We start from the raw sequence: 21,688 nt of genomic DNA on the forward strand, positions 1-21,688 counted from the left end.
CGTTTGACTTGGCGCGCCACGTCATTTGACACGTGACACCAAATTGGGCCTCTAGGAAGATGACATCTCGGGCCCAATGAATTGGGCTCATCACTTTAGCCCAATTAAATGGGCTAGCCCAATGGATTAAGACTTATTTATTTAATCCATACACATTGGACTTATATAATTAATTCTATTATGTTAGCCCGTATTATCTATTGGACCAATATATCTTGAATTTTAAATATAGTCCAAATTATTTTATGAATTTAATTTCAATAAAGGCATATGCCTACAATATGTACTTCAGTTTTTTATGAATATTTTAGTAATTCAAGTTTGACATTTGATGTTCCCGCTTATGATATAGTATGATTCTTGTACAAGTGGACTTGAGATAATAGACTAAGACGGCTCGTATAAATTCTATGTAAGTAACCACGGACTAAGAAAAACTGGTAAACGCTGCAAAGACCAAGCCTCCAATTATGACCAATTTAGAAAGACAAATTTAGTCAATGAAACTTTGTTTTAAAATGTGGCTCTTATGTCAGCAATAAGTGATCCAAGAAAGCCTCTCATTAATAATGTCATATATAGCACCACTGCCTACACTTTATGAAGCTATTACTGACTCACTGCCTTGTTTTATGTAGCTCAATCTTGTTCTCTTTTTAAGTTTATGTTGTAGACAAGTCTGAACTTCAATTCCAATGAAAAAATGCCTTTTGACAAATGTATTCTCACTAAATTTGTCATTACATAAATATGAACAGAATCCCACTATTTGGAATTTTCTTGCATGTGATGATGATTTACGATGACTGTTTCATCTCATCCTCTAAAATTACAATATTAAATAAACATGTTCCATACAAAAATGAACTATATCCATATATCAAATAGATGTCCACTTTTGACATGGGTGTGGTAAAAGAAAGTGAAGAGCGTAAAAATTGGAGAGTGTGTAATGACCCGACTGGTTATTTTATTTTATAGAACCCTATTCTCCTAAATAAGATTTCTCGTACTTGCTATAATTGATTTAGGACTTGCGGGGATGGTTGGTTCGGGATTTGGAAGAGTTTGGGTTGAAATCGGAGCACTTGGTTCCTTAAGGTTGGCTTAAAAGACCAAGTTTGACTTCGGTCAACATTTTGAGTAAACGACCTTGGAATCGGGATTTGACGGTTCCAATAGGTTCGTATGATGATTTCGGACTTGGGTGTATGTCCAGATTGGGTTTTGGATGACCCGGGAGCGTTTTAGCGAATAATAGTGAAAGTTGGTTCTTGAAAATTTTAGAAGTTCTTTAAATTTGGTTTTGTGATATCGAGGTCCGAACGGAATTCTGAGATGGGGAATAGTTCCATAATGTCATTTAAGACTTGCACGCAAAATCTGGTGTCAATCCGAGTAGTATAAGTGTGTTTGGTCATATTGGAAGTAAATTGAAGAACTTAAAGTTCATAAGTTTGAATCAATTCGTTTTAGGGTGTGATTTCTAGTTTTAATGTTGTTTCTGGCGTTCCGAGGTTCGAGCGAGTCCATTTTATCATTATGAACTTATGGTGTGTTCGGGCGGAGCCCCGGGGGCCCCTAGCGTCAATCGGATGAGGCTCGAGCTTAGTTGAAAATGTGGGAAGGAGCTGAAGCTCCGGGCTTTTGTCATAACCGCACCTGCGATTGGCCAGCCGCAGGTACGAGCCCGCAAAAGCGGCTAGGCCATCGCAGATGCGGCCATGGGTGGCCAGCCTAGGAACCGCAGAAGCGGAGCTGCAGAAGCGGTGTCTTCCCGCAGAAGCAGCCTAGCCGGCCTAGGGGAATTTCGCAGAAGTGGACACATTTTCGCAGATGCGGTGGGCATAGGTGCGGCCCAGGACCACAGATGCGGAAATCACTGAAGTAGTGACCTTCATTTATTACGGGAGTTAGCCATTTTTGGCCCATTTCCACTCGGTTGGGCAATTTTGGAGCTCTTGAGAGAGAATTTTCACCAAGCATTTTGAGGTAAGTAATTCCTACTATATGTGAGTTAAATACATGGATTTTGGGTAGATTAACATGTAAAGATTAGTGAAAATCATGGGATTGGAGTAAAACATAGGGTTTTGATAAAAATAAGATTTAACTACGAACTTTGTTATGGAATGAAGTAAAAATGATATATTCTTGATCCTTAGGTTATGGGTAACAACTTCCTTCGAAAATTTTCGGAATCTGGACATGTGGGCCCGGGGTTGAATTTTTGGAATCTTGCCTTTGGGGTTGGATAATCGCTTTAATAGCTAGGATATGAATTTGTAAACCTATAATGATGGACTTTTACACTATTTGAATAGTTTCGGATTGTGCGGCTCCGGTTTGAGAGTTTGAACGCATTCTTGAGTTGGAAGTAGGCTCGAAACGTGGTAAGTCTCTTTTCTAACCTGGTAAGGAAAAAATTTCCCCATAGGTAAACTTAATTAATATATATACGATTAATTATGGGGGCTGCGTACGTACAAAGTGAGAGAGTCCGTACGTAGCTACTATTCCTATTATGTCCGGGTAGTTCTAGGCTTACACCATGCCTTGTGTGTTCCGTTATTTGATTATAATTGTTGATTTGCATTGAAAGGGATTAAGTTGAAGATGTTATGATTTCAAGTTTTCAAGTAACTATCTATTTTGATAAGAAATGAGGAAAACATTAAGTTATATTTATACTTAATCGCGTCGCAAGTATATTCCGCGAGCAGGGTGATTATTTTCACTACTCTTATGGGAGCGGGTCGTTCGCCTCGGCAGAATAGTAAATGTATATATGGTTCGGGTCGTTCGACTCTCGGCGGTGCACAGTTTACTTTTATGTTGGATCGGACCGAACATCCTCGGTGGTATTTGTGTGTGATAATAAAACCGGAACCCTTGTAATTCGTATGATTTATTGCTTGAAAGATCACTTATTTTAAATAAGAAAAGTGCCTAGTTTTATTAATTGGATGAAAGGACTTTTCAATAATTATTCTTGTTTGAACATTGTTGTTATCTACATACCTTGTGAATTAAATATATTGAACTTCATATTATTATATTTGTTGGCCCTAGTAAGTGTCGGAGTCGATCCCTCGTCACTACTTCTGCGAGATTAGGCGAGATACTTACTGGGTACATATTTCTATGTACTCATGCTACACTTCTGTACTTGATTGTACAGGCTTTGAAGCAGGTGCATCTAGCCATCAGTCTGACGCATAGAGTAGACTCTTCAGCTCGAGACTTTCCGGTGAGCTGCCCCTTTTGAGTCGATCTGCAGCAGCTGGAGTCTCTCTTTGTTTCTATGTTTCTGTCTATCTCTTTTCCATACAGTAGGATAATATGGTTTTGTATATTCTACTAGATTGCCCATACACTTGTGACACCAGATCTTGGCACACACATTAGTAGACTTATGATGTTTTGGCTTGTCTTCATGATTGAGATTCGCATTTATCATTTCCATTTAAATATGCTTAAAGTTTTAAGCTATAAATTTCTTAAATCTACAATGGAAGTCATCACGTACTAACTACACAAAGGAGAATTTATTAATTGATTAGTGACGGCTTGCCTAACAATGGTGTCGGGCGCCATCACAGCCTAATATGGAATTTGGATCGTTACAGTGTGGTACAACAACAACGACTCCAGTGGAATCTCACAAGTGGGGTCGTGGGAGGATAGTGTGTACACAGCTCTTACCTCTGCTGATGGTAGGCTAGGAATTCACATTTTTAACTATAGTTTGCACTCTAATTACTATACTTTAGTTATATTTGAGCCTGATTGCTAGTACTTTGTACTTATTATGTGTATTATACTTTGTCGGAGGTGATTTCGTGTACGGAGCGATTTTGGAGCTAAGTTGGATGATTGTGAGCTTTGAGGTCTGAGTAAAAGCACAAGGGATTAAACCACGATCGCGTTCGGGAATCGAAGACCAAGTCTGGATGTCAAAAATTGAGAGAAATTTCTACTCGGAGAAAAATGCACTATCGCGCCGCGGGGCGCTAGTGCAAAATTCTTGTAAAACTAAAAAAATCTGAAAAAGTAGAAAAGTTATTTCTGATAAATACTCGGCTCAAAACAGATAAAAAAATATAGTATGGTAATTGGTAGTAATAATAAGCACAGAATGCAAGGGGAATGGTTGGCATTTGCTGGCTGGCTGTTGCACAAATATTGTTGAACATATGATTTTCTTGCAATCACCACGTTGTACAAAATATCAATTGCAAGTGGCCAAAAACTCATTTCTCTCTCTCTCTGCCCTACCCCATGACCAAGCCAACTGGCAAGTTTTGATCCTTCACAAAATTGAGAAAAAAAATAAGGCCAAAGGATAAAGCAAAGGACAAAGCTAGTCTACTATTGAGTGTGCTAAGTTTGGTTTTATATAACCTTTCTCTTCTTCTCTTCCCACTTATAAATACAGAACCAATAAACAGAATCCAACCCAAATTAATCTTTACTACTCCTTCCTCTATTAAAAACCAAACCTCCATATTTTTTTCCTCTACTTTCAAGAAACACCAAGTGTACTTAGCCAATAATAAGGTGCATTTTCACATTTTTTAAGTATGAACATATCAGCTTCTGAATGTAGTAGTGGGTGTGAATCTGGTTGGACAATGTACTTAGATCAGCTCTCAAATTCTGAAGATCAATATAACAGAAGAAATATTGATTATGGTATATATAGTAAGAGTAAAACAGAACATGTAGATGAATATCAAGAAGATGAAGATATGTCAATGGTTTCTGATGCTTCTTCTGGTCCACCACATTTTCGTGAAGATTATTGCTTTGAACAAAATGGATATATTTTCTATCCTTCAGCTTCTGAAAATACAAAGGAAACAAAGGAGAAAAGGAAAATGAAAGAGCAAAAGGTCAAAAAACAGAATCTTTATCTTGATGATACTGCCAGTTCTCCATTCTCTAGTTTCCCAACGGTATGTTCAGTCCAACCCCAATTTAATTTCTTAGTCTTAATATATAATATATGTTACTTTATTTCACTTTGATATATACCCTTTTTGTGTTACAGGATAACAGAGAATATAATGATAGAACTTCTATGGAGATGGTAGCTGACTTCTCTGAAACACATTCTAAGGTTACTTTTTTATTGTCATTCTTGGATTATTTGAAGGGGAGTCTTGGCGCAACTGGTAAAGTTGCTATCACGTGATCAAGAGTTTACGGGTTCGAGTCATGAAAACAGTTTTTTGTAGAAATGTAGGGTAAGACTGCATACAATAGACCCTTATGGTCCGGCCCTTCCCTGAACCCTGCGCATAGAGGGAGTTTAGTGCACCGCGCTGACTTTTATTCTTAGATTATTTCTTCTGATGTCTTTTTTATTCAAGTATAGAATTGAAAATGAGAATTGTGTTATTCATTTCAGGGTAAATCTGTTTTAGGGAAGCACTTTGGTTTCTTGAAAACATCTGTGAGTGGAAGAACTTCATCAGAAAAATCTAGTGAGTAAACAGAAGCTGTATTACATTTCTTTTTAACTGCTGCTGAAATAATGGAGCAAAAGGACTGGTTTGTTCTTGATAGAATAACAACAACTACGTCTTATTCTCAAACAATTCTTATTATTTATGTTGTTTCGTTTAAGCCGATCAATCGAGTATTATAAATGTTAGTTTCATTTGCGCTAGAAGTTCTCCATATTATCTACTGAAATATAAGTTTCAGACATGATTAAAAGACACTCAGTAAAATTTAGAACTAAAATAAATGTACTAACATGACTAAGCTTAATCCCAACTAATTAGTGTTGTCTACATTCTGCCACATTATTGTTTAGATGTTATTCAAAAATTAATTAGTTTGCCTTTGTGTTTTTGGCAGGTGGTTTAAAAGGAAGGAAGAGGCAATAAGAATTGGCAAAGAGTATATTTTCTGTGTCTGCAGCTGCAATTGAAGAGAGAAAAAGAAGATTGTTGTTTGAGGGGTGAATAGGGAGCATAAAAAGGGAAAAAGGCTTTAGATTTCTGAGGATCTTGTTTTTATCCTACTTTCTCCTCTTTCTTTTAATTTTTTATTAATCCTCCTTCCAGTTATTGTTCCTGTCTATGTAGTGGGAAACAACTTTAAAACATAAATGTCAAAAAAAGAAGAGAGAAAACTGTCTTTATTTTATTATCTCTCTCCCACACCAAACACAATTCAGGAGAATAATGATAATATCAATAATATTATGTCCAATGTTCTTCACTTCAAAATAGTTCTTTCCATCCTTTACAGCTTTACACTCTCTCATATTCTCTTATTCTTCGACAGTTGATTTAGCTTTAAAAATGTGTAACAAAGAATCTCCCAACAAAAAAGATATATGGAATGGAACTACAGTTTTTTGACTGTTATACTGAAGTGCCCTTATAAAAGGGCAGCCCGATGCACTAAACTTCCACTATGGGTTCGGGAAGGGTCGGACCGCAAGGGTCCTTACCCTGCATTTCTACAAGAGGCTGTTTCCACGACTTGAACCCGTGACCTTCTGGTCACATGGCAGCAACTTTACCAGTTACACCAAGGCTGTCCTTCAGTGAAGTGCTATTATAGAAGACATATATTGTAACATACTATAAGAATTGGTTTCGAGAAAAAATTGGTTTTTATAGTGAATGGCTGTTATCATAAAGATGTTATAGAGATGTCTGATTGTACATATTTATATTCTGCTTTTAGATAATGCGGCATAAATACAATTTATTACAGAGTGGTGTGAGAAATAATAAATTTGTTGTAACATGTAACTGTGAGAATTGCCAGCCTAGCTAGCTGATTGAGTTGGTTCAATCTGGTAATGTAATATACTGAAAACTAGAACAAGACATTGTGAATAATGAAGATTGATCCCTTTCAACTTTCATTTTCTACCAAAAGGGACCAAAAAGGCACAACCCCACCTAGTTCTATGACAGCTATCTACTAAAAATATGATCCATGTATAATATTGAGGGTGCAATTATTGGTTTTATTTTTTAATTTTTTTTAACCTCCCAAAATCTTTGATTCTAAGAATTGCCACCCATATCTTGGAGCATGACATAGATTATATTTCAAGAAAAAGACAAGACCTCCAGCTATGTGTCCTGAGTGCTGACAATTTCCTTTCTTGGTACACTAATAATTGTTAAATAATAGTATTATACAGTAAAATTTCAACAAGTTTGAAATTATTGATGAGAATGTTATGCTGGAGTAGTATTCAAAGTAGAATGAAAGAATTAATGGAAGGTTGTTAAAGCAGGAAATAATGCAATTTATAACATTAGTAATCATTTCCTTCAATAATTATTGATCTTGTATATGTGTTATATCTTCATCCAACAAAATGTACTTGTTACACAATTGCCACATGTTCAATACAAAACAAAAACCATAAATGAGAAAGACCAGATGTCACCTTTCATATGTAGGTAGATATTCTTGCAGTTTGCATGTGATTCAAGGTGCCCTTTGTCTCTGCTAATTTAATGTGCAGCTTAGGTTTGTAAAATATTATGTAAAACCCTAATAGCATGCTTTACAATACTTTAATATACATCAAAACTCTTTAATATAGTGATAGTTGTGGTTTGTATTATTAAGTGATCGAATATATCTCAGCAAAGTCATATCAAAACTTGACTTATTTGGTCATCCACTAGATGAAAAAATTATAATAAGAGTTTAATTTATTATACACTAATGTTTTATTAGAAAATATTTTTATTATTGTTTCGATCATATTCCTCAAAAAGTAAACCCCCCTCCCCCACTTTGGAGTTGAAAGATAACTTTTTCCTAATTATCAACTAGTAGAATTAATCAATAACCTGAAAAATAAGCGAATAACCTGTTATGATAAATTAAATTTCGCTAATAATAAAAAATATTGTTGGTGTATATCAAATAAATCCGTATAATTATTATTTCCTGTCAACTTGAGTTGAGTTATAGTTAGATGAAATACGATGTCAATAAAAGGTTAGTTAAAGCTATGTCTGAAATTTTTTGATATAATGAATTTTGAACTTATATATTGTCTTTTTATGTAGAATGAACATATCAATTAGCAATAATTGTGGAGAGGTTGCATGCTTGCATAGTTAAATTAGATGAGGAGTAGCTGTCAGCTTGATTTCAATAATAGAATTTGTGGTACAGATTCTTTATTGCCAAAATTTTGTTGTTTTCTTTATTAACTTGTTCCGTTTTAAGTCAAAAGCTTTCCTTAGATGCTGACACAAATGTTTGTACATATTATGTTAAAAAAAGAAATAATAAGAGTAAAAAAAGCAATAGAGTTAGGCCTTGCGATTGCTTACACACAATTTTTTTATTATAGAAGTAGTCAATAATTCGTGCGCACACGTGCACGTATATAGCAAAGAATCATGCAAATGTTTGAATCTTTTTAAGGATAGCTACTACTTTTTCATATTATAAAACAATGATTTTCACCAATCTCAATTAATAAGCACTATAACTTAGTAAATGAACATGTGAAATTGAAAATGAGGAAGGCACATAGAAATAGCTTGGACAATAAAAAATATTTAAGCAGGCTAAACGATATGCCCTCTATCGAAACCAGTGGCGGAATTACCTTTATTCAAGAGGACACCTGTAATACTACTTCCCAAAAAATTATAGTATATATGTATAATAACAACAGCCTAATGGAATTTCACAAGCGAAGTTTGGGGAAGATAATGTGCGCGCAGACCTTACTCTTACTCCGGAAGAGTAGAAAAATTGTTTCCAATAGACCCTCGGCTCACGAAGATGGAAAAACAGTGGAACAGTAACATCAAAGGAAGCCAGAAAGATAACACAAACGGCTCGAACCGAAAAAATAAAAAGAAAAGCAATAACCAGAAAAAATTATACTATATATGTAATTAGGTAAAAATTTTAATTACTTAAATATATTAGTATATATTAAATTTACTTGATTTTTTGGATGTTTACTTTTTAAAATTTTACTTTCCTTAGTGAAAATTGTGTTTATGCCAAAAATAAAAACCATTAGTAAGTGTTTAGAAGATAAGCTTGAAGAAGGACAACTAAGTAAGAGTATTTTATACTCCTAAGCAAAATATGGACAACAGACTTCTACCCCTACCCCATCCGCACTTTAGGGCGGATTTTGATATTAACCTGGGAGGCATCTTGTCAATATGCTTTTTAATCTGTATCTACGAGAGAAAAGGAGCAATTAGGTGCGCTAAGCTCTCGTTATGGTTCAAGCAAGGCTGGAGCACACAGATTTATTGTACGCAACCTTACCATGCATATATCAACCGGAGAAAAGTTTTAATAATTTCTTGACAATGGAAAAGAGTTTTAATTATTTCTTGGTGATGCAAAAATTTCTACAATATCACTTGGGTACTGTAATGACACGACCGATCATTTTGAGTGTTGTAGCCTCGTTCCCTTATTTACTGCTCATTTTGTGTTTTACTATAGTTTTATGACTTACCGGGTTGGTTGGTTGGGGTCCGGAGTGAATTGAGACACTTAGAGCCCGCTTGAACATACAACATTTTTGCTTTTTTCCAAAAAAAAATTGAAAACAATGTTTGGTTATCCACATCTTACCATTTTTTTCAATTTCACTTAAAAATGCATTTTCAAATTTGACCAGTTTTTCAATTGAAAATGCATTTTCACTAGTTTTTAATTTTGTAAATTTACCCGATACTTTTAAAATTTATAAAATGACCCCATCAATTATTAACCTACAACTACCCACGTGTTTGCCCTCGACTATCAAATGAAGCTACTGCAGCGGATAATGAATCCTTTTCTTGTGACGACTACCATGTTGCTAAACAATAGCATGTTTGATTGTTTATTTCAAGTAGTATAATTAAATTGGGACAATTTTGATATTTTTTACAAGTTATGGGGTATAAATCATATTTCATGATTTTGCAAAAAAAGACATTCAAATATGTTGCAAAAATTATAACCAAACATAACTTCATCTTCAACTCAAATTTTAGAGAAATTTCAAATTTGAAAATTTATTTTGGAATTCATGGCCAAACGCCTACTTAGTCTCATAATTGAAAGTTTAAGTTGGAAAAGTTGACCGAATGTTGATTTCTATGTAGACGACTTCGGAATGGAGTTTTGCTGGTTCTGCTAGCTCCGTTAGGTGATTTTGGACTTATGAGCGTGTTCAGATTGTGGTTTGGAGGTCCGTAGTAGAATTAGGCTTGAAATGGCAAAAGTTGGAATTTTGAAAAGTTTAGTTGGGGGGGGGGGTGTACTTTTGATATTGAGGCCGGATTGGATTTTCAGAAATTGGAGTAGGTTCGTGGTGTCATTTGTGATTTGTGTGAAAAATTTGAAGTCAACCGGACGTGATTGTGATGACCTTTTGTCATCACTTGTTTTAAAAGTAATTTCTGCGTTTCGAGGCCTTAAACACCTCTTTCAACATCACCTCTATTTGCGTGCGTAGTCCGGACGCATAGCCGGAAAGCCAATATGTGAAAATCTGTGAAAAATAATAAATTTTAATTATAAAATGAATTAAGTTGATTCCGGTCAATATTTTGGGTAAACGGACCCGGACCCGTGATTTGACGGTCCCGGAGAGTCCGTAGGAAAATATGAGACTTGGGTGTATGCCCGAAATTGAACTCCAAGGTCTCAAGCTCGAGAAATGAATTTTTAAAGAAAATTATTTTCTGAAATTATTTATGAGATTTGGAAATGAGTTGTGATTAAAATTTGATGGTATCGGGCCCTTATTTCGGTTTCGGCACCCGATAGAGATCTTATATGTGATTTAAGGTAAGTCTGTGAAATTTGGTAAGAAACAGACTTGAAACGACGTGAATCAGATCGTTTTTGAGAAAATTGGAAATTTGAAATTCTTAAGAAAATTTCATGATCTTGATACTAAATTCATAGTTGTTGATGTTATTTTAGTGATTTGAATGCACGAGCGAGTCTGTATGATGTTTTTAGGTTGGTGTGCATATCTGGTTTGGAGCCCCGAGGGCTCGGGTGAGTTTTGGATACGCCACGGAGTGGAATTTGGACTTAGGAGGTTGGAGATTTTATCTGGTATGCTCCAGGCCTGCATGCGAAGCCTGGCTCGCAAATGCGACCAACACATCGCAAATGCGAGAAGAGGCCTGGGCAGGGCTGATCGCAAATGCGATCCTTCCTTCGCAAATGCGAAGTGCCCCGCCATCTGCCTTTCTCGCAAATGCGACTTCCCTATCGCATTGCGAGTTCGCAAATGCGAACTTATGTCGCAAATGCGAAAATACCAGATTTCTTGCAAATCCTGGTTACAATTGCGACATCAGAGACTTGTAAAATCACACTTAAACGCATTTTCAACCATTTTTCACATCTTCTCAAAACATAAAGTCTCTTGGGCGATTTTCCAAAGAAAATTTCTTCTCCAAATCAATTGTAAGTGATTTATAACTAGTTTTCTTTAATATTTAACATCTTTTCACATGATTTCAACTCAAAATCAATGATTTTCATGGGAAAAATTGGGTGTTTTGGGTAGAACTTAGGTTTTTTCAAAAATTGGGGATTTGGACCTTGATTTGAGGTCCTATTTCAAAACAAATTATATATTTGGGTTCGTGGGGGAATGGGTAATCGGGTTTTGGTTCGAACCTCGAGTTTTGACCATGTGGGTCCGGGGGCGATTTTTGACTTTTTGGGTAAAACTTTAGAAAACTCATTTTCATGGATTAGAATTGATTTATTTAGTATTTATTGATGTAATTAAGTAACTTGTGGCTAGATAAGAGCCAATTGGTGGTGGAATCAAGAGGTAAAACGATAGTTGAGGCTTGAATTGTGTTTATTGCATCGAGGTAAGTGTTCGGTGTAACCTTAGCTTGAAGGATTAGGAGTTGTGTCCTATTTGCTATGTGTTATTTGTTGAGTACGACGTATAGGCATGGAGACGAGTATCTATACGTTGGTGTTAAGCATGCCCGTGAGTCTTATACTATGATTAATATGACTCTGTTTCGTATTGTTCATGCTCTATATGATAATTTCTATTGAGGAATATGACTTGTGGAAGTATTATTGTTAATTGAAAATGGTAGAGCGTTGGCTCAAGTTAAGAATTTAATTGTTGAACATGGTAGAGCGTTGGCTCAAGTTGAGAATTGAATTGTTGAACATTGTAGAGCATTGACTCAAGTTAAGAATAAAATTGTTGAACATTATAGAGCCTGACTCAAGTTGTGAAGCAATTGTGAAAGAAGAAAGGAGAGAGAGAGTCATGATCATATTGTCTCCCTTGCCGGGATGTTATTGTTTCGATATTGTTTCCTTTGCCGGGATTTGATTGTTGTACTATTGTTCCCTTGCTGGGATTTTATTGTGATTTCATTTATTTCCTTGCCCTTATTTCTTGTGATTGATGTTTGGGTGAGGAAGAGTGCTAAATCACGAAGGGTGATGCCGTGTATAATTTGTGGGAAAAGAGTGTAAAACACGAAGGGTGATGCCGCGCCACATGATGTACCATTCTGTGCCCATTATATTGATTTTATGGTGAGGATGAGAGTAAAAGTACGAAGGGTGATGTCGTGCAGTTTATATTGATTCTTATGGTGAGGACGAGAGTAAAAGCACAAAGGGTGATGTCGTACACTTGTCCTTAATTTTCCTGATTCTTGCTGATATTGAGTTATGTTGTCCTTTACGTTTATTTACTGATTTTCTGTTGTTCCTTGATTTTATTTCGATGTTATAGATTCTCTTACCCTATTTGCCTTGTGTTTGTTGCTTGGGTGAGGAAGAGTGTAAATCACGAAGGGTGATGCTGTGTATTGTTTTGGTGAGAGAGTGTCAAAGCACGAAGGGTGGTGCCATGTATTATTTTGGTGAGAGAGTGTTAAAGCACGAAGGGTGAAGCCGTGCACTTGTCTTTGTTTTCCTGATTTTTATTGATAACTGAGTTACGGTTTCTCTACATTTAATTGATGGATTCCTGTTGAAACTTGTTGTACCCCGCAATATGATCTCCCCTTCTTATTTTCAATTGAACTGTGGTGATCCTCATATTTATTTTTTGTTCTTCTGTTATTATTCAACGTCCCCGCAGCATATTACCCCCTCTCATACTTAACTATACATTACTGTTCTTCTTTTCCACTGTATATGATTTAACTGCACAGGTTTATTTGGTAGTCTGGTCCTAGCCTCGTCACTACTTCGCCAAGGTTAGGCTAGGCACTTAACAGCACATAGGGTTGGTTGTACTGATACTACACTCTGCACTCTTTTGTGTAGATTCCAGTGTTGTAGACTTCGGACCTCAATGAGATTGTTGTTTCTTGTTCATTAGGCGACCCGAGGTAGTCCTGCAGGCGTCCGCAGGCCTTGGCGTCTCCTTCTATCTATTATTCCTGTTTCGTTCATGCATTTCTAGAGACAATGTTGTATTTATTTCTTTTAGACATTTATTTGTAGTACTCCTAGACAGTCTGTGAAGTTGTGACACCAATCTTGAGGTAGATTTGTTATGGATTGGTATTAGCAGTATTAATAAAATTTTGCAATGCAGCCTTCCGCTTATTCAATTCTGTTACTATTTAATTGTTGGCTCTTAAATGTTATCGAATTAAAAAAAGCAAGGTAAATAGTTCAGTTAGTTGGCTTGCCTAGCTTTCACTAGTAGGCTCCATCACGACTCCCGAGGGTGGGAAATCCGGGTCGTGACAAGTTGGTATCAGAGCTCTAGGTTATATAGGTCTCACAATTCACAGACAAGCTTAGTAGAGTCTGAGGGATCGATACAGAGACGTCTGTATTTATCCCGCAGAGGCTACATAGTTAGGAAAAGTTTCATTTCTATTCTTCTCTATTGTGCGATTTTGTTCTCTCAATGCTAAATTGAGACCTCTACTTTTGTCTTTTCGCGAATGGCGAGGTCACGTACCGCTTCTTCAGCCAAGCAGCAGCACAGACCGGTGATAGATCAGCTACGTCTTCAGAGGCTTTGTGGAGGTTGGATAAGTTTCACCAAGCCCTTCACTACCACTTTCAGTGGTGCATCTTCTGAGGATCTCCAAGATTATTTAGGCAACTGTCACGAGGTTCCCAGGAACATGGGGAAAATGGAGGCCAATGGGGTCGACTTTGCTACTTTTCACTCGTCTGGATCCGCCAAGACTTGTTGGAGAGATTATTGTTTGTCTAGACCAGTTAGGTCAATAGCTTTGACTTGGGATCCGTTTTTCTCAGCTATTTCTAGAGAACTTTCAACCTATCACTTAGAGAGAGATCTACCCGAGGCAGTTTGAGCGTCTCCAGCAGAGTTCTATGACTTTACTCAGTACGAGACCAGGTTTAATGATTTGACCCGTCATGCTCTTCTTATACTTCCCACTAAGAGAGAGAGTGAGGAGGTTTATTGAGGGACTCGTTCAGCCTGCTTAGTCAGCTAGAGGTGGAGGTAGAGGTTATTAGAGGTGGAGGTAGAAGTGCTAGAGGTGGAGGTACAAGTACTGTTCTGGGTTGTAGTAGAGATGCTTCGATTTTATTTGATCCAGGATCTACATACTCTTATGTGTCATCTTATTTTGTGTCGTATCTGGTCATGCCTAGTGATTCTTATAGTGCTCCTGTTTATGTGTCTACATCGGTGGGTGACTCTGTTGTGGTGGATCGTGTCCATCGTTCGTTCATAGTTGTGATTTGTGGTCTTGAGGCTCGTGTAGATTTGTTACTATTGGATATGGTTGATTTTGATGTCATATTGAGGATGGACTGGCTATCACCTTACCACGCTATCTTGGACTGTCATGCCAAGACTGTGACCTTAGCCTTGTCGGGTTTACCTCGTTTAGAGTGGAGAGGACTCCTAGTCATTCTACCCGTAGTGTTATCTCATATATGAAGGCCCGACGTATGGTCGAGAAGGGGTGTTTGGCCTTTTTGGCTTATGTCCGTGATTCTAATGCTGAGGTTCCTTCTATTGATTATGTGCCCGTTGTTCGTGAGTTTCTTGAGGTATTTCCTTCAGACTTGCCGGGTATACCACCCGATAGGGATATTGACTTCTGCATTGATTTGGCTCCAGGCACTCTGCCCATTTCTATCCCGCCATATTGTATGGCCCCGCCTGAGTTGAAAGAGTTGAAGGAGCAGTTGCAAGACTTGCTTGAAAATGGTTTCATTAGACCGAGTGTTTCGCCTTGGGGTGTGCCAGTGTTGTTTGTTAATAAGAAGGATGGATCGATGAGGATGTGTATTGATTACTGGCAGTTGAACAAGGTTACAATCAAGAATAAGTATCCATTGCCGAGGATTGATGATTTGTTTAATCAGCTTCAGGGTGCCAAGGTATTTTCGTAGATTGACTTGAGATCTGGCTACCATCAGTTGATGATTAGGGCATCCGATGTCCCTAAGATATCTTTTCGCACTCGGTACGGGCATTATGATTCTTGGTGATGTCATTTGGGTTGACAAATGCCCCAGCAACTTTTATGGATTTAATGAACCGAGTGTTCATGCCTTACTTGGATTCGTTCGTGATAGTCTTCATTGATGATATTTTGATCTATTCCCATAGCCTGGAGGAGCACGAGCAGCATCTTAGAGTGGTTCTTTAGACCTTGAGGGATAGTCAACTGTATGCTAAATTTTCGAAGTGTGAGTTCTGGTTGAGTTCAGTTGCATTCCTAGGTCATGTTATGTCAGCAGAGGACATTTAGGTTGATCCGAAAAATTGAGGGAGTCAAGAACTGGCCTAGATTAGCATCAGCCATAGACATCCGGAGTTTCTTGGGATTGGCAGGCTACTATCATCGGTTTGTGGAGGGGTTTTCATCTATCGCATCCCCAATAACCAGGTTGACCCAGAAGGGTGCCTAGTTCAAATGGTCGGACGAGTGTGAGGCGAGCTTTCATAAGCTCAAGACAGCTCTGACTACGGCACCAGTGTTGGTTTTGCCCATAGGTTCAGGGCCTTATACGATTTATTATGATGCATCTCGTATTGGACTTGGTGCGGTGTTGATATAGGATGGCAAGGTCATTGCCTATATTTCACGGCAGTTGAAAATTCATGAGAAGAACTATCTGGTTCATGACTTGGAGTTAGCAGCCATCGTTCACGCGTTAAATATTTGGAGGCATTATCTATATGGCGTGGCATATGAGGTGTTCATGGGTCACAAGAGTCTGCAGTACTTGTTCAAGCAGAAGGAGCTAAATTTGAGGCAGAGAAGGTGGTTGGAGCTTTTAAAGGATTATGATATCACCATCTTATACCATCCGGGAAAGGCCAATGTGGTGGACGATGCTTTGAGTAGAAAGTCAGCCAGTATGGGCAGTCTTGCTTATATTCCAGTCGGTGAGAGACCGCTTGCCTTGGATGTTCAGGCTTTGGCCAATCAGTTCGTGAGGATTGGATGTTTTTATGCCTAGTCGTGTGTTAGCCTGCACGGTCGCTCTTTCCTCTTTATTGGAGCGTATCCGTGATTGGCAGTATGATGATCCCCATTTGTGTGTCCTTAGAGACACGGTGCAGCACGGAGGTGCCAAGTATGTTACTTTAGCTGATGATGGAGTTTTGAGATTGTAGGGTAAAATTTGTGTGCCTAATATGGATGGACTTCGAGAGTTGATTTTAGAGGAGGCCCATAGTTTCCGGTACTCTATACATCCAGGCACCGCGAAGATGTATCAGGATTTGCGGCAGCATTATTGGTGGAGAAGAATGAAGAAGGATATCGTTGCATATGTGGCTTGGTGTTTGAATTGTCAGCAGGTTAAGTACGAGCATCAGAAACCTAGTGGTTTGTTCCAGAAGATTGAGATTCCCGAGTGGAAGTGGGAGAGGATCACTATGGACTTCATTGTTGGACTCCCACGGACTTAGAGGAAGTTCGACGCAGTGTGGGTTATTGTTGATAGGCTGACCAAGTCAGAACATTTCATTCTTGTGGTAGTCTCCTACTCTTCCGAGAGGTTAGCTGAGATCTATATCCGGGAGATTGTTTTGTCACGACCCAAACTGGAGGGCCATGACTAGCACCCGACCACACTTGCCGAGCACCAACGTACATTTCATCTAACCTTCATTATTATCTTTTAGGGCTGACGAGATCAATACAAATGGTAGACCTGGATCATGGACAACCAGCAATAAAATATGACGGCATGAACATACATAGCAGGGGATGACCAGACAATCAAGAAACTACATATAAGGTATGAGCTACCACGCTACAATGAAAGACTATACAACAAAAACTAGCCGACAAGGCATACCAAACTATACATGAGTCGACACCTGTCTATGAGCCTCTAAAGGAACATAAGTGCTACAACATAGCCGAAACAGGGCCCCGACATACCCATAATGTCTATAACAAAAATTGCATACCAAGACCAAGGCAAGTCCGGAGAAGGGATCTCGCCAATCACCGCTGAACTGGACAGTCTACTGTGGTGGGGGAGCTGCACCTGCCTGTCTATCAGGACCTGCGGCACGACATGAAGCATCCACAAATAAAAGGACGTCAGTACGAATAAAGTACTGAGTATGTAAGGCAAGGAACCATAAATACAATCAGTAATGTAAGCAAGGATAGAGAATATACAACCTGTAACATCTTAGTACCTCTGAGGGCTACTTACATGAAATGCATGATACATATGTATAAATACATAAACCTTTAAAGCATTCGCCTCTGTGGGCATTATCATCATCATATCGTACCCGGCCATAATAGGCTCGGTAAAAAAACGTACCCGGCCATCATAAGGCTCGGTAGAATCGTACCCGGCCACGTGGAGCTCGGTAAAACCCAACTGATCAGTGGTTGCACAATAGGTGCCGTACCCGGCCAACTATAGCGTGGCTCGGTAGAGTAAAATAGATACATATATATAATGCATGCTCGACTCATGGAATCACATTCTAAACCTTTCGGAGTGACGTAAGGTCGGTATCCTCTGTACACGTTATTAGGACTAACTCTTCACTATGAACCTTATAAGATTTAGGAAGTACGAACAACATTGATAACATAAGAATAAGAGAAGCAACATTAACATCAATCGTTCTATAAGAGGGAAAACAATGAAAGTACTGCTAGCTTCTAAGAGTAGAGTATCTTGGAAGCTCGTTCATTACATTATGTACAATCAGAGTCGTGCAAAAGAAGGAAAGGTATAGCCTCACATACCTTGTATATACTGCCCCAATCTCAAGCTATGCAATTGTCAAAACTCCTTAGTCTACTATAAGAGAAACGATACTATCGTTATCATTTAAGTGTCATAACTATTATGTATCGACCACAACCTATTTTACGATGAAACGGACAACACATCCCCTATATATATGACCTCACACCATTCAAAACAGTCACCAAACCGCCCAAACAACATCAATAATAAACATATTGAGCCTCCCAAAATAGTCCACACACAGCCTAATCACTCCATACATACGACGACCATCGTAGTCGTGTCAAACAACCTGGAAATGCTATGAATAACTATCATCCCATAATCCTACATATATATGGTGTTTCTCCACACCCTTCCTCCTCCAAAACTCCACAAAACAGTAGTAAAATATGCAGCCCAACAGCAACGCAAAACAGTCCACAAAACAATAACATTACTACCAAGCCTTTCGATATATATTTCACAAGTTCTAGCTTCAATGGCTTAGCCGCAACTTGGATAATCTTAAATACATATAGAGTAAGAGGTTACTTACCTTTATACAGAAATAAAAACTCTAATTTGACCTTAAATTTCCATGAAATATCCCTCCAATGCTGCCACAACAACAAAAAAGCGATACTAGCGATCAATTAGTGTTTTTCGACCCTAGAATCACTTTAGAAGGCTTGAAATCACCTAGGATTGATATTAAGAATATGAGGGAGTATTTATAGAACATAAACCCTTTAAAACAACCTCCCACACGAGCTGGAATGACACAAAAATGAGCAACAACAAGAAGAACAAGAGACTTACTAGCGCCACGGAATTCCTGACACTTGATTTGTGTTGTTTGCCCCTTTTTTGGGTCTTGAATCTTGAGAGAACCTTGAGAGGATGTTCCTAGGGTTATAAGGTCTAAAAATAGTGAGAATAAATGACTTAAAATGGGTTGGAGGCATCCTATATAGGTCCAAACATCTTAAACCACCTTAGTGGGCCCCATAGAGAGGTGTTTGGCGCAGTCTCGCGAAAACGCAAATATCTCTCTACTCCGAGATCGTATCGATGAACGGTTTAATGCGTTGGAAACTAGACTCATAGATATTTAATTTGGTTGGTATATCACCCCGTAATTCCTTGTAAATTAGGATAAAGATTAGAAACATTTGACCTAATATTTAAGTAAAATTATGAACCTAAGTTGCGACAACTTTTGTCGACTTTTGTTTCATAACTCGTTTGACTTCAAGACTTATGATACGTATATTATATGATTAAAATACCTTAATAAATGAACTCTTGAGTGTATTAAGCACCGCTAGATTACTTGAAAATACGAGTTACAACATCCTTGATTCATTTAACTTCTAATACTTGTTAATCACCCTTATACACTCTTGTATCACTTAAGACCAATAGGATTGACTTCTTATCATCTCAAAGATAATTCCTTCTTGTATTTATGTTAACTAATATATGGCATGAACTAACACATGTGGATATGGGTTGTAACACCCTCCCCCCCTTAGGAACATTCGTCCTCGAATGTAAGGGTTTATGGGGAGTTTAAATCATCGTGGATTCCAATGGAAATTTCCGATCAATTTTCCCCTATAAAATGGTCACTAGCAAAACTTGCAAGTAATTAAGCCCAACATATGGCTTCACAAGGCTACACAAAGCATTATGCATATTTACATTATCTACATATCACCATTTTGTATTAAGGAGGAGTATTCTCAAATTATTGCTTACCTCATAGAGCCGTTTCACCTTCCAATGTATCCTGTCTTCCACCAGCATTCTTGTTATCTTCATTCTGGAATAAGTAAGGGTATTTAGACTTCATCTCCTCTTATGCTTCCCATGTCATTTCTTCCATATTTTTGTTTCTCCACAATACTTTGACGGAAACTACATCTTTTGTTCTCAGCTTGCGGACTTGCCGATCTAATATCGCCACTGGCACTTATTCATATGATAGGTCCTCTGTAACTTGTACATCTTTGATAGGGACGACTCGAGAAGGGTCTCCAATACATTTTCTCAACATAGATACATGGAATACCGGGTGGACAAATTCTAATTCGGATGGCAATTCTAACTCATAAGCAACCTGTCCAATTCGTCGAAGAATTTTATACGGCCCGATATACCTTGGACTCAGTTTACCTTTCTTCCCAAATGCATAATACCCTTCATTGGTGAGATCCTCAGGAAAACCTAATCATCAACCTCAAACTCTAGATCATGACGTCGGATATCAGAATAAGATTTTTGCCTGCTTTGTGCCGTCCTCAATCGCTCCTGTATCACTTTCACCTTCCCAATAGCTTGGTGAATCAAATCTGGCCCATATAATTCTGTTTCACCGACTTCGAACCATCCAACTGGTGATCTACATCTCCTCCCATATAGTGCCTCGTATGGGGCCATTTTAATACTGGAATGGTAGCTATTATTGTAGGCGAATTCTATGAGTGGAAGATGATCATCCCAATTCCCCTTAAAATCTAGAACACATGCTCGTAACATATCTTCCAGTGTCTGAATGGTACGTTCAGCCTGTCCGTCAGTCTGCGGATGAAATGCAGTGCTGAGATTTACCTGTGTGCCTAAACCCTTCTGGAAAGACCTCCAAAAGTTAGCCGTAAATTGAGCTCCTCGGTCTGATATAATAGATACAGGTACACCATGAAGCCTAACAATCTCCTTGATATACAACTTCGCATAATCTTCAGCCGTGTAAGTTGTCTTCACTGGCAAAAAATGGGCACATTTTGTAAGTCGATCAATTATCACCCAGATGGAGTCAAACTTATGATAAGAGCGAGGTAATCCAATAATGAAGTCCATATTAATCACCTCCTACTTCCAGGTCGGAATCTCTATATTTTGAAGCAATCCACCGGGTTTCTGATGTTCTATCTTTACTTGTTGACAATTGGGACACTGGGCTACAAATTCTGCAATAGACTTCTTCATATTATCCCACCAATACTGCTCCTTGACATCATGATACATCTTTGTCGAGCCGGGATGGATGGAATATCGGGATTGATGAATCTCATTCATAATCTTCTCTCGCAACCCTGCCACATTAGGCACACACAATCGGCTCTGGTATCTCAGTGCCCCGTCTTTTCCGATCCCAAAAGCCATACTTTTACACTGTTGAATGCTTTCTCTTAATCGTACTAAGATAGGATCTTCATATTGTCGTGCTTTTACCTCGGCTACCAAAGATGATTCTGATGTATTCTGTACAGTAACACCTCTGTCATCAAAGTCTAACAATCTGATTCTCATATTGGCTAGCTGATGAAGCTCTTTAATCAACCCCCATCTACCTACCTCAATATGTACTAAGCTTCCCATTGATTTACGGCTGAGAGCATCTGCCACAACATTGGCTTTACCGGGATGATACAATATCTCGACGTCGTTGTCTTTCAATAATTCAAGCCACCTATGCTGCCTC

General features: G+C 38.2%; 1 protein-coding gene across 2 annotated transcripts; it reads left to right on the plus strand.

The window, feature by feature from the left end:
- Nucleotides 1-4,196: 4,196 nt before the first annotated feature.
- LOC107792647 (protein SOB FIVE-LIKE 5-like) lies at nucleotides 4,197-6,242 on the plus strand. Of its 2 annotated transcripts, none has more exons than XR_001649584.2 (4): nucleotides 4,197-4,958; nucleotides 5,054-5,249; nucleotides 5,414-5,489; nucleotides 5,869-6,242. XR_001649584.2 is itself a non-coding variant. In XM_016614880.2 (4 exons), exons 1-4 carry the CDS (start codon nucleotides 4,584-4,586, stop codon nucleotides 5,895-5,897), a joined length of 549 nt encoding a protein of 182 aa, XP_016470366.1. In that variant the 5' UTR covers nucleotides 4,243-4,583; the 3' UTR covers nucleotides 5,898-6,242. The 2 variants fall into 2 exon arrangements, 1 of the variants encoding a protein (XP_016470366.1); XM_016614880.2 differs by having other exon boundaries at nucleotides 4,243-4,958; nucleotides 5,054-5,122.
- The last annotated feature ends 15,446 nt before the right edge of the window (nucleotides 6,243-21,688 follow it).

This window comes from Nicotiana tabacum, chromosome 16 (genome assembly GCF_000715075.1).
Source record: "Nicotiana tabacum cultivar K326 chromosome 16, ASM71507v2, whole genome shotgun sequence".
Lineage (NCBI taxonomy): Eukaryota > Viridiplantae > Streptophyta > Magnoliopsida > Solanales > Solanaceae > Nicotiana > Nicotiana tabacum.

Coding starts and splice junctions, on each gene's coding strand:
- LOC107792647 (XM_016614880.2), top strand. CDS start 4,584: ATGAACATATCAGCTTCTGAATGTAGTAGTGGGTGTGAATCTGGTTGG. Junction 5,123..5,413: donor TCTCTGAAACACATTCTAAG/GTTACTTTTTTA, acceptor TATTCATTTCAG/GGTAAATCTGTTTTAGGGAA. Junction 5,490..5,868: donor AACTTCATCAGAAAAATCTA/GTGAGTAAACAG, acceptor TGTTTTTGGCAG/GTGGTTTAAAAGGAAGGAAG.